This window comes from Mytilus trossulus, chromosome 1, assembly GCF_036588685.1.
Source record: "Mytilus trossulus isolate FHL-02 chromosome 1, PNRI_Mtr1.1.1.hap1, whole genome shotgun sequence".
Lineage (NCBI taxonomy): Eukaryota > Metazoa > Mollusca > Bivalvia > Mytilida > Mytilidae > Mytilus > Mytilus trossulus.
In genome coordinates, this window is record NC_086373.1 from 41,612,302 (window position 1) to 41,626,965 (window position 14,664).

General features: G+C 28.9%; 2 protein-coding genes across 2 annotated transcripts; one reads left to right on the top strand and one right to left on the bottom strand.

Moving 5' to 3' along the window:
- The first annotated feature begins 717 nt into the window (after positions 1 to 717).
- On the top strand, positions 718 to 2,486 carry LOC134707974 (uncharacterized). Its single transcript, XM_063568175.1, has 3 exons — positions 718 to 744; positions 1,250 to 1,313; positions 1,730 to 2,486. Exons 2-3 carry the CDS (start codon positions 1,256 to 1,258, stop codon positions 2,413 to 2,415), a joined length of 744 nt encoding a protein of 247 aa, XP_063424245.1. The 5' UTR covers positions 718 to 744; positions 1,250 to 1,255; the 3' UTR covers positions 2,416 to 2,486.
- A 6,976-nt stretch (positions 2,487 to 9,462) lies between these two features.
- On the bottom strand, positions 9,463 to 11,371 carry LOC134707982 (uncharacterized). Its single transcript, XM_063568187.1, has 3 exons — positions 11,324 to 11,371; positions 10,651 to 10,714; positions 9,463 to 10,219 (listed from the first exon to the last, which is right to left on the bottom strand). The coding sequence occupies exons 2-3, from the start codon at positions 10,706 to 10,708 to the stop codon at positions 9,534 to 9,536; spliced, it is 744 nt and encodes a 247-aa protein (XP_063424257.1). The 5' UTR covers positions 10,709 to 10,714; positions 11,324 to 11,371; the 3' UTR covers positions 9,463 to 9,533.
- Positions 11,372 to 14,664: the final 3,293 nt, after the last annotated feature.

Consider the following 14,664-nt stretch of genomic DNA (forward strand, 5'->3'; position numbering starts at 1 on the left):
TTTACATATCAAAACTTAAGTTAAAATAAAATTTTACATTTCAGGACAAAATGTCGAGAGGCAACAAAAAAGGACATATTCTTTTTTTTTTTAACCCAAGATAAAACAGAGCCCAGATTTGACTCAACTTTGTTTCAATTTTTAGTTTTCCTTCAAAATTTGTTCCTTATATGTTATAGACTCAAGTTTATTTAATACTAGTAAACCGTTTGTAAACAAACCGCTAGTATTGTGTATATGTTTAAAATCCTAAAAAAGAAGAGTTTCCCAACGTCAACCAGTTCACCTTTAAGAGTGGTTTTCCAAGCAATTCAAAGAAATACTAATATCGTTTAAAAGGAAATAAAAGACTTCAGATTATTATTTTTTTTGTATTGTTCAAGTCTCTGGTTATTACCAAAACAGCCATCAATTTATTTGCAAACATTAATAATAGGTCAAAGCAATATTTCATAACACGTACATGTATTATGACGTAACGAAAACTATGTTGATTGTATGAGGAAACAAAATGTGTTTTTGACCCTGAGAATATTTCTGTGAACATGTATTGCAATTCCTTAGTACTACGACAGTGTGACATTTAAAAATAAACAACGAATTCATCATTTGCGGTTAACTTTAAACTTTCCTTGTGTACATGTATATTATAAACAATATAATTGAAAACGAACGATATAAAAGAGCGATTTGGAGGCAATAAACATTATTCATTAGAGATAATTCAAATTGATCCAAACAAAGGTAAGAAATTATTAAAGCAGAATCATAACTAATTGGTATTAATAAATAGGAAAGAAATAACTAAAATTAATGCAATAGTAACAAAGGTAGGAAATAAGTGATAAAAGATTTAGAAAATTGTATTTATAAAGTTTTAAGCCTGATGCATAGTTCAATATTTTGGTTTTGATCTCAATAATTTGAATTTAGATTCAGTAACACAAAACTGCTTCAAACTATAATTTATTTTCATAACTTATATTTCCTGTGTTTAAAAATATATCAGACGTTTTATTCGGAATGAAATAATTATTGGAGGTATTCAAGTTAATAATGTTTTTTCTGCATTTGTAAATTGTGCGTATACATCCTATGTATCTTTTTAATTTGTAATGTGAACCTAATTTCTCTGTTAAATCATATTGCATTTCTAAATTGAAACTTTATTTCCACAATTAACATTTCTCGTATTAAAAAATTTGAACTGCTATTTTGTATGTTACGATATTTTTCCTCTAAATTTCAGACTTGAATGATGACATTCCAGACCATTTTCGTTTTGATGGCATTGGCCACAATAACAGCAGCAGGTAAGAAAAATATGCAATGTGATTTAGTCGAAATTTATAAACTGTATCAAATAAAAGTGTTTTCATTATAAAATTAAAAAAAAAAAACACAGAATGTTAAGATATTTCCAAAACCGAACAGTCTCTGCAATGGCTTACAACAACGTTCTTTTGCTGAAAGTGTGTGGTTGTTTAATTTGCGATAATAATTGATATTATTGTATTGTTAAATAAAAAAAAATCACCAGGATTTTTTCGTGGTTTTGGTAAAGTCAACACTAATTACTTTAGAAAATTTGTTATTCGTTGATTATTTGAATTCGTGGTTCTCCTGTACCCATGAAATGTACGAAAACTGGTATCCAACGAATATTAATGAATCCACAGTAATCAACTCATGAAAATCACATAAATTGTTAGATATTCAATATTTACAGTATATGCACCCTCGGATAAGCATGCAATAGACAGACATGGAGTGGAGAAAGTTTTACTGGTCGAAAACACAGTTGGTAGAAACATAAACAGGCGTCGTGGTGACGGATCTCTTTCTGTACTGGATGTTATTGATGCAAATAGACGAGCAGGATCAAGAAATGTTGGAACATCTCATGGAATAGGCAGTGAGTTTATTAAACACGGGTCATCTTCCGGTAGAGGATTGTCTGGAGCTTCAGTTGGTGGCAGGACCTCTGTATCTGGAAGCATTAGAGGCTCTTCAATTGGTTTGTCCCGTGCTTTATCTGACGATGATGATCATTTCACGTCTGGTAGCCGAATAGGTTCATCTGGTCTGGCTAGAAATTTGGATCTGTCAAGAAACTCTCATTTGGAAACTATTGGTAGTGGCCATGGAGTGTCTGGTCATTCAGGTGCAGATATTCTTGACGCAATCAGTTCTGGACGAGGTGGGCGTGTTGTACTGGACACTGTTTCTTCCAGACGTAGTGTATCAGCACGTACTTCAGGTTCAGGATTCGTTTCTCAGTCATTGATAGGAGGAAAAACTGATTGCAAAAACGACTGTTTTAGTGATGGAGATTGTCCAACAAACAGATACTGTGCCACTGTTAATTGTCACAGAATTTGCAGAAGAAGACTGTCTAATGGATACTCATCATGAAAAGCCTATTACCGAAATCCAGACTATGAAACTTTTTTTATATCTTTTTTAAAATAAAATATTGCATTCAGGTTTTGTTATTGTATAGATTTTTCGTTATTTTATCAAAAATATTGACAGAGTCATTTGTCAAATAAAACGTATCAGAAAAAAATATAACAGCATACAGTCATAATTACAAATATGAATAAAGATAACAAAAGCATACAGCAATTGAAAAAAATGTTCGGTGATTTGTTTAAATTACAGTAATTTGTAACACACAAAAAAACATAACAAAAACAATTAAAATACTTTTTTCGCCGAAGCAAAGACAATTCCTTGTCAAGTTCTACATTGATTGGAATTCTGAAATAGCTACAAACATTCTTATAATTTTTATGTTGGATACCTGCTGATAGCTAGAAAACACGGAAAACTAACGATTTTCGTTACAAAAACAGATTAAGGGAAATACATTATAATAGAAATCTTTGATTGTAAAAAGAGGTATACATGGAACCTGAATTATAACATAAAAAGTATGAGGAAATATTTAGGGTGTGAAAATTGTTAACCATGGTAACCTTGGGAAATAATATGTTTATTTATAAATTGTTATATGTATACATTCATATAATCGGTCCTTAATATAAAAAGACATATGAACTAATTTTTATCTAACTATGTGATAAAGATTTCAATCATTGTTGAAGGTAGTTCTGGTGCGTATAGTTGTAAGTTTGTATATACTGAAAAATTAATTAATGATTAATTTAGGAAAAAAAAGAAATTGTATTTTATTTTTATTGAACAATACAATGATTTCAAGTATTATCGCCAATAAAACAACTACACATTCTATGCAAAGGGAAGTTGTTGTAAGCAATTGTAAAGAAAATTACTGAACTCCGAAAAATAAATAAAAACCGAAAGTCACTAATCAAATGGCAAACTAAAATGATAAGACACATCAAGCGAATGGAAGAGACTGTTCGGTTTTGCAAATATCAGCTGTTTAAAAGAACATTATCTAGTAGGACATTAAAATTTTATTTAAACACAGATCACACTTGTATTTGATACAGTTTATAAAATTTCGAGAAAATCACATTGAACATTTTTTTCTTACCAGCTGCTGTTATTGTGGTCAATGTCATCATAACGAAAATGGCTAAATACATTGAACATTTTTCTTACCGGCTTCTGTAATTGTGATCAATGCCATCAAAAGGAAAAATGGTCGGAAATCTCATCATTTCTAAGTCTAAAATTTAGAGGAAAAATATCGATATTAATAAAATAGCAGTTCAAATAATTTAATACGAATTATGCAAATCGTGAAAATTAAGTTTCAATCTTTAAATGCAATATGACTTTACAATGAAATTAGGTTAACATTACAAATAAGAAAGTTACATACATGTAGATGTATATTCACGAATTAACACATGCAGAAAAAGGAACTTTCATAACTTTCATTGATTGTCAAGTATAAGTATAATATATATATTTACTTTTACAGTATTTAAACTTAAAAACAAACATTACTTCGAATGATTAATAACTTGAATATATCAAATATTTATTTCATTCCAAATTAAATATTCAATTTGTTTTAAATCACTGTTAACATCAGTTGTGAAAATGAATTATACTTTGTAGCATTATTGTGTTACTGTATGTTAATTTAATTTACTGAGATTAATACCAAAATATTGAAGTATGCATAACGCTTTAAACTTTAAAAATCTAATTTTCTTAATCTTTTATAACTTACATGTATATCCTATCTTTGTTACTATGGCATTAATTATAGTTGTTATATCTTTCCTATTTATTTAAACCAAAAAACCAACACAGAAAACGAAGGATTTTCGTTACAAAAACAGATTAAGGGAAAGATATTAGCATAGAAATCTTTGAATATAAAATGAGGTATACATGAAACCTGAATTATAACATAAAAAGTTTGCGAAAATTATTAACCATGTTATGACAATAATACATCAGTGTTCTTATTTCCAAAAGAGGCACTCAGCATATACAATTAATGTGTGCATGAAGGGACAGCAACTTGCTAAAAACTGAATGTTTTTATTACCACAATTAATTATGTTTAATTGGAAAACAAATATATGATATAAAATAAGAAATATGCCTCTCTTTCAAGACTTTTTGTCCATGTAGTTTGATATAAAATAAGAAATATGTCTTTTCCAAGACTTTTTGTCCATGTAGTTTGATATAAAATAAGAAATATGTCTTTTTCAAGACTTTTTGTCCATGTAGTTTGATATAAAATAAGAAATATGTCTTTTCCAAGACTTTTTGTCCATGTAGTTTGATATAAAATAAGAAATATGTCTTTTCCAAGACTTTTTGTCCATGTAGTTTGATATAAAATAAGAAATATGTCTTTTCCAAGACTTTTTGTCCATGTAGTTTGATATAAAATAAGAAATATGTCTTTTCCAAGACTTTTTGTCCATGTAGTTTGATATAAAATAAGAAATATGTCTTTTCCAAGACTTTTTGTCCATGTAGTTTGATATAAAATAAGAAATATGTCTTTTCCAAGACTTTTTGTCCATGTAGTTTGATATAAAATAAGAAATATGTCTTTTCCAAGACTTTTTGTCCATGTAGTTTGATATAAAATAAGAAATATGTCTTTTCCAAGACTTTTTGTCCATGTAGTTTGATATAAAATAAGAAATATGTCTTTTCCAAGACTTTTTGTCCATGTAGTTTGATATAAAATAAGAAATATGTCTTTTCCAAGACTTTTTGTCCATGTAGTTTGATATAAAATAAGAAATATGTCTTTTCCAAGACTTTTTGTCCATGAAGTTTGATATAAAATAAGAAATATGTCTTTTCCAAGACTTTTTGTCCATGTAGTTTGATATAAAATAAGAAATATGTCTTTTCCAAGACTTTTTGTCAATGTAGTTTGATATAAAATAAGAAATATGTCTTTTCCAAGACTTTTTGTCCATGTAGTTTGATATAAAATAAGAAATATGTCTTTTCCAAGATTTTTTGTCCATGTAGTTTGGCATTATGGTAAGATCATCAATGATCAGAGGTGGTTATGATGGGTAAATATTAATAATAGGCCTCTGTAACAAAATACATCTCTGGATTGAGCTTTTGTATAAGTGTATTATAATAACGCTATATAAACGCATTCTTTGTGAAACACACAAATTTGACACACAACTCACAATTGCACATGACCTGGTGTAAGATGGTCACAACTGTGAGCACAATAAGTTGCATTCATTCGCTATAAGTATTTATGGGAAGATTAAAGCATTTTGTTAACACTTAAACAAAACATTATTTTTCAATAAGCTAAATAAAGAAAGTACAAATTTGCCCAACACTGCTTGTGCTCCTGGAACTTTAGGTGGTTTTGTAAGACTTTTTTTTATAAATCATAGAAGAAATGTGCTGTCTATTGATGAGTCCAGAGTTTGAATAATCGTTCGCTTAAACATAATAACTGATAATGTAATCTATTTTTTAATCCTTTTTTCCGTCAGTCCTGATCATAACTAACAAACTTTAAAAACAGTTTGAGAGGAGTTTTGGCATATGATTACCGACATATTCTGTATATTTTTGTTTCTGAAAACAATAGTAAGTTTTCATAGAAACAATTACGATAATCTTTTACTTACGATAACATAAAGATACTAACAAGTAAACAATTTTAAGTGGACACATTTAAAGAAATTAACACATCAAAGGAACATAATAAGAACTGTACAATACTACATGCTTACAGGTCCTAGGATACGATCTAGCATATCATAATCACATCATACAGAAATGAACCTAATGTGATTCTCCTCTTATTTGCGTTTATGCTGCTATCCAAAATCAAAATTGTTGAAATTTTTTTATTGGAATCATTCAGAAATAGTTACAATCTTCTGCTTCTTCAAGTAAATCTCCCCAGAGATGGAGCACACTCTGCTTGCTGTGTCCAATTACGGATTAGTTTTCAAAATGATGAATATATTAAAAAAGAAATTATTCCAAAGTTAAAATGATGAAAGGTAAGCCCAAAATGGAACATTGCACGTTCACAAAATTAAATTACAGGAAAGTACATATCTATATTTACGACGCACTCAACGCACGTTGGCCAATATATAGTTTTTATATTAAAAGCACTGTCTAACTAAATAAAATCTATGAATGGTGGCACTGATTTAAATTAGTGTCTGCTCCATGACAGTCTTGAAGATTGAATAAGAAACATTGCTTTTTTAGTGTTTGGTACAGTATTGTTGTCACTATAAACCACAGTTTAACATAGAACCCTATACAGAAAAACCAGAAACAGAAAACACAATCAAATCTATGAACGGTTGCATTGCACTGATTTAAATTAGTGTCTCCTCCATGACAGTCTGGAACATGACATAAAAGACACTGCTCTTTCAGTGTTTGGTCCAGTTTTGCTGCCACTGTGCACTACATGTACAGTTCAACATAGAACCCTATGTGAGAAAACCAGGAACCTCTTTATGTCAGAAAAACTATCAAACCCCCAAACAAACTATCAACACTAATTTGTATATATCTTTTATATATCTTTAAAGCCCGTTGATGGACGATCTTTTTTAATCTATGATAAGCATAACACATAATCTAAACTCTATTTATTGATATTGATCGATTGTTGTTTACAGACTTCAGCTACAAATATAATTTTGTCTTCTTCAGTGAAATAAAATAAAAATGTATGTGTCATACATTGTACAATAAAATGATAGAGGCGTAACTTAATTATGAAGAGCTATTCTTTTTTCATGATATGAAAGACTACATATTTGTGTTCAAACACATACAATGATGGATACTATGAAATTTCAATAAAAAAAGTGATCGGGTCAGGTAAGGTAGTTATCAAACATGAGACCTATAAGAGTGCACAGGGAACACTTTTACCTGTCAAATTAATAAAGATATAAGATATGGAATGATTACCGATAAAACAAATATCCATCATACACGTAACAATGTTGAAAGTTACAACTATACGCATCAGAATTACCTTCAACAATGATTGAAATCTATATCACATAGTTAGATAAAAAAATAGTTCATATGTCTTTTCATATTAAGGACCGACCATATGAATGCATACATATAAAAATTTACAAATAAATATATCATTTCCCAAGGTAAACATGGTTAATAATTTTCGCATACTTTTTATGTTATGATTCAGGTTTCATGTATACCTCAATTTATAATCAAAGATTTCTATGCTAATATCTTTCCCTTAATCTGTTTTTGTAACGAAAATCGTAAGTTTTCGGTGTTGGTTTTTTGGATTAAATAATTAGGAAAGATAAAACAAATAAAATTAATGCCATAGTAACAAAGATGGGATATAAATGAAGTTATAAAAGATTAAGAAAATTGGATTTATAAAGTTTAAAGCGTTATGCATATTTCAATATTTTGGTATTGATCTCAGTAAATTAAACTAAGATACAGTGACAAAATACTGCTACAAAATATAATTAATTTTCATAACTGATGTCCACTGTGATTTAAAATTTTTTGAATATTTAATTTGGAATGAAATAATAAATTGAGATTTTCAAGTTATTAATCATTCGAATACATGTTTGTTTTTAAGTTTAAATACTGTAAAAGTAAATATATATATTATACTTGACAATCAATGAAATTGATGAAAGTTCCTTTTTCTGCATTTGTTAATTCGTGAATATACATTATATGTATCTTTCTTATTTGTGATGTGAACTTAATTTCTCTGTAAAATCATATTGCATTTAAAGATTGAAACTTAATTTTCACGATTTACATATTTCGTATTAAATTGTTTGACCTGCTATTTTGTTAATAACGATATTTTGCCTCTAAATTTAAGACTTAGAAATGATGAAATTTCCGACCATTTTCGTTTTGATTGCGTTGATAACAATAACAGTAGATGGTAAGAAAAGTGTTCAATGTGTTTTTCTCGAAATTTATAAACTGTATCAAATAAAAGTGTGTTCAGTGTGTAAATAACATTTGAATGTCCTACTAGAGAATGTTCTTTAAAACAGCTGATTTTTGCAAAACCGAACAGTCTCTTCCATTCGCTTGATGTGTTTTATCATTTTAATTTGCCATTTGAATAGTGACTTTCGGTTTTGAATTTTCTTCGGAGTTCAGTACTTTTCTTTAGAATTGCTTACATCACCATCCCTTTGCGTAGAACGTATAGTTGTTTTATTGGAGATAACTCATGAAATCATTGTATTGTTCAATAAAAATAAATTACAATTTTTATTTTTTCTAAATTAATCATTAATTAATGTGTGAATATAACATAAATTGTCAGATCTTTAATTTAACAGTATATGCGTTAGATAGACAAACTTACATCTATATTCACCAGAATTACCTTCAACAATGATTAAAATCTATATCACATAGTTAGATAGAAATACATTCATATGTCTTTTTATATTAAGGACCGACCATATGAATGTACACATATAACAATTTATAAATAAATATATTATTCCCCAAGGTAAATATGGTTAACAATTTTCGCAATTTAAATATATCCTCATACTTTTTATGTAATAATTCAGGTTCCCTGTATATCTCTTTTTATAATCAAAGATTACAATTCTAATATCTGTCCCTTAATCTGTTTTTGTAACGAAAATTGTAAGTTTTCTGTGTTGTCTAGCAATCAGCACGTATCCAACGTAAAAATTATAAGAATGTTTGTAGTAATTTCAGAATTCCAATCAATTTAGAATTTGACAGGGAATTATCTTTGCTTTGGCGAAGAAAATTTTTTTTTAATTGTTTTTGTTATGTTTTTTGTGTGTTACGAGTTACTGTAATTTAAAGATATAACCGAACATTTTTTCAATTGCTGTATGCTTTTTTGATCTTTATTCATATTTGTAATTATGACTGTATGCTGTTATATTTTTTCTGATACGTTTTTTTGACAAATGACTTTGTCAGTATTTTTGATAAAATAACGAAAAATCTATACAATAACAAAAGCTGAATGCAATATTTTATTTTAAAAAAGATATAAAAAAATGTTCATAGTCTGGATTTCAGTGATAGGCTTTTCATGATGAGTATCCATTTGAAAGTCTTCTTCTGCAAATTCTGTGACAATTAACAGTGGCACAGTATCTGTTTGTTGCACAATCTCCATCACTAAAACAGTCGTTTTTGCAATCAGTTTTTCCTCCTATCACTGACTGAGAAACGAATCCTGAACCTGAGGTACGTGTTAATCCACTACGTCTTGCAGAAACAGTGTCTAGTACAACACGCCCACCTCGTCTAGAACTGATTGCGTCAAGAATATCTGCACCTGAATGACCAGACACTCCATGGCCACTACCAATAGTTTTCAAATGAGAATTTCTTGACAGATCCAAATTTCTAGCCAGACCAGATGAACTAATTCGGCTACCAGACGTGAAATGATCATCATCGTCAGATAAAGCACGGGACAAACCAATTGAAGAGCCTCTAATGCTTCCAGATACAGAGGTCCTTCCACCAACTGAAGCTCCAGACAATCCTCTACCGGAAGATGACCCGTGTGTAATAAACTCACTACCTATTCCATGAGATGTTCCAACATTTCTTGATCCTGCTCGTCTATTTGCATCAATAACATCCAGTACAGAAAGAGATCCGTCACCACGACGCCTGTTTATGTTTCTACCAACTGTGTTTTCGACCAATAAAACTTTCTCCACTCCATGTCTGTCTAATGCATGCGTATCCGAGGGTGCATATACTGAAAAAAAATGAATATCTGACAATTTATGTGATTTTCATGAGTTGATTAATTGGAAAAAAAATACTGGTGATTTTTTTTTATTAAACAATACAATAATATCAATTATTATCGCCAATAAAACAACTACACAATTTTAGCAAAAGAACGTTGTTGTAAGGCATTGCAGAGACTGTTCGGTTTCGGAAATATTTTAACATTCTCTGTTATTTTTTTTTAAATGTTATCTATCACAAGGAAAAAGTAAAATCACAATAAAACTGAACTCAGAGGAAAATCAATTAGGAAAGTCTATAATCACATGGCAAAATCAAATAACAAAACGCATCAAAAACGAATGGACAAGAACTGTCATATTCCTGACATAGGAAACACCTTTATTTGATACAGTTTACATATTTCGACTAAAACACATTGAACATTTTTCTTACCGGCTGCTGTTATTGTGGCCAATGCAATCAAAACGAAAATGGTCTGGAATGTCATCATTCAAGTCTGAAATTTAGAGGAAAAATATCGTTACTTACAAAATAGCAGTTCAAATAATTTAATAACGAATTATGTAAATTGTGGAAATAAAGTTTCAATTTAGAAAATTAATGCAATATGATTCAACAGAGAAATAAGTTCACATTACAAATTAGAAAGATACATAGGATTTATATTCACATTTTACAAATGCAGAAAAAGGAACTTGCATAACTTGCATTGATTGTCACGTATAAGTATAAGATAAACATATATCTTAACAGTATTCAAACATAAGAACCAAATATTACTTCGAATGATTAATAACTTGAATATCTCCATTATTTATTCCATTCCGAATTAAACGTCTGATAGATTTTAAAACACAGTAAATATTAGTTATGAGAATAAATTATACTTTGAAGTAGTATTGTGCAATTGAATCTAAATTCAAATTGCTGAGATCAAAACCAAAATATTGAACTATGCATCACGCTTAAAACTGTATAAATACAATTTTCTAAATCTTTTATTACTAATTTCATATGTTTTTTACTATGGCATTAATTTTAATTGTTATATCTTTTCTATTTATTTATACCAAATAGTTATGATTCTTCTTTTATAATTTCTTACCTTTGTTTGGATCAATTTGAATTGTTTCGAATGAATAATGTTAACTGCCTCAAACTCGCTCTTTTATACCGTTCGTTTTCAATTATATTGTTTATAATACACATGAACACAAGGAAAGTTTAAAGTTAACCGCAAATGATGAATTCATTGTTTATATGTGCATTTTTAAATGTCACACTGTCGTAGTACTAAGGAATTGCAATATATGTTCACAGAAATATTCTCAGGGTCAAAAACACATTTTGTTTCCTCGTACAATCGACATAGTTTTCGTTACGTCATAATACATGTACGTGTTATGAAATATTGCTTTGACCTATTATTAATGTTTGCAAATAAATTGATGGTATGTTTAGTAATAACCAGAGACTTGAACAATACGAAACAAATAAAAATAAACTGAAGTCTTTTATTTCCTTTTAAACAATATTAGTATTTCTTTGAATTATTTGGAAAACCACTCTTAAAGGTTAACTGGTTATCGTTGGAAAACTCTTCTATTTTTTTTCAGAATTTTAAACATATACACAATACTAGCGGTTTGTTTGCTAACGTGTTACTAGTATTAAATAAACTGGAGTCTATAACATATAAGTAACAAATTTTGAAGGAAAACTAAGAATTAAAACAAAGTTGTGTCAAATCTGGGCACCGTCAGTTTTATCTTGGGTTAAAAAAAAGAATATGTCCTTTTTTGTTGCCTCTTGACATTTTTTCCTGAAATGTAAAATTTCAGACAATTATCTTTTATTTTAACTTAAGTTTTGAGATGTAAAAATGCCTTGTTCTTTCGTTCCGTATTAACATTTTGTGTTATATTTATTTTTTCAGGCGGACAAAACTTCTCTTAAGTCCCTAATCCCATTGAAAAATCAAAAGCTCATACGCATTAAACAGAGGGATATCAAATGGTATATTCCTGACTTGGTACAAGCATTTTCTTTTGCAGAAACTGATGGATTAAACCTTGTTGCATAGCTGGCTAAACCTTTCACTTGTATGACAGTTGCATCAAATTCCATTATATTGATGTGTGAACAAACCAATGAGATATCATAGGTAAAAATATCAGAAAAAAGTTGTGTTATAATGTTAATCGATATAAAACAAGTAAATATGTAGTTTACAAGCACAAACGTGATATAGACAAAGCACATAAGCAAAAATGAAAGACAAGAAAACACAAATTTACATTATCAAATCTAAAGTTAAAGGTAGTTCTTGTATCTTTACAATTTTTTGAGAAGCTATTGTTTAAAGTCTGCCTCATATATATAAATAAAGAGCCCAGTCAGAGGTCAAATGGCTTCCATTCGATTGGCAATCACAAATAAAAAAAGGGAGATAGATCACAATTATTTTGAAAAAGCCAAAATTATATAAAATAAAAAAAAGCCTAAATGAAAAATAATCTTCTTTGAGCAAGATGTTAAACCTATTTATGTACTTTGGTTTACAATAACACTTCCAAGAACTCAAATCACACGCTTACACCGTTTTATCTACCTGAATGCATATGGATTTAAAATTTCTGTTGAAGTAACATCGAAAAAATGGAATGCACTATTAATCTTTTATGCATCAGTGTTGTGTATTCCATAATTGTTAGCCTGGCGTTCTTTTCAAATCAGTGTAAAACAAACAGTTTGCATACTAAATATGTATATGGTGTTTAAAACAGTTATTTGTAGTGCTAACCAATAAAATTGAACCAGGTCTAAAGCAATTGCATTATCATTGATATATATTATAGGTGGCACGGTAGTATTTCATGGCACGTTAGCCATAATGATGGCCTTTTTAGAATTTGCACTACTTTTTAACACTGCAAAACATTCTACATTCACACTTAACTAAATAAATTTCAATTTACTATTCAGAAATGAATATGAAATAGTATCATGACCGTTCACTTTTTTTGCTGTTTTTAAAAACCTAAGGCCTCTAGTGCTTTCGGGTCTTTTTATCATCCAGTGAATGCACAATTTGAAAAAAATCTTAAAAATTCATTTTCATCTGTTTGTAAAATTATTTCATATTTTTCTTCACCTGATTCATTCCTCAGTTTGGGAAAGTGTGTTCAGTTGATACTGTTTTTTTCGGTCTAATCACACTTTTCAGATACTTTGACTTAGGTAGGGTACACAAAAGAGCAACCTAAATTCTGGAATGCAAATACAACCGTGCCACCTTATAGAGATACATGAGAAATTAAATAGATATTTGGTTTTTTTTTTAAATCGGAGTTTACATAGGAGTTTTTATATTTTGAGTATTTTCAGTTTCCGTTATATTCAATCTGTGTTTGTAGTTTCTATATTAAAAAAGTCAATCATCTTTCAATACATGCAATAGTACAAATAGTCAGTGCAAGCAGTTTTTGTGTCATTATTAAGTTAAATCTTCTCAGATTAGTTTTTATTTTAAATTCCGCGATGCCTTTTAGTGTTTTTTTCTCTCTATGAAAATAAAAAAAAGTAAACAATTCTATCATGTTACCAAAAGTTACCCAATAGCCAAAATATATTGCGAAATTCAAACAAATTTAAGAGCTGATTTATATGTAGATTATATATTAACAACACTTATGAGTATTAATGTTTTGGAACTTAGAGCCTTACACAGTGATGTGAATTTCTTTTCAAGTTTTAGATTGGTGATAACATTCATAATAAACAATTGGTGATAACATTCATAATGAACAATTGGTGATAACATTCATAATGAACAATTGGTAATAACATGCATAATGAACAATTGGTGATAACATTCATAATGAACAATTGGTAATAACACACATAATGAACAATTGGTAATAACATTCATAATGAACAATTGGTGATAACATTCATAATGAACAATTGGTGATAACATTCATAAACATTCATAATGAACAATTGGTGATAACATTCATTATGAACAATTGGTGATAACATTCATAATGAACAATTGGTGATAGCATTCATAATGAACAATTGGTGATAACATTCATTATGAACAATTGGTGATAACATTCATAATGAACAATTGGTGATAACATTCATAATGAACAATTGGTGATAACATTCATAATGAACAATTGGTGATAACATTCATAATGAACAATTGGTGATAACATTCATAATGAACAATTGGTGATAACATTCATAATGAACAATTGGTGATAACATTCATAATAAACAATTGGTGATAACATTCATAATAAACAATTGGTGATAACATGCATAATGAACAATCATAACAATGACGGAGCATGAGGAGGAGATATGCAAGATACATCAAAACTATTTTTTTTTAAATTGTTCAATAGTTTGTTTTCAAAGAAGGATGGTTCTCGTCCT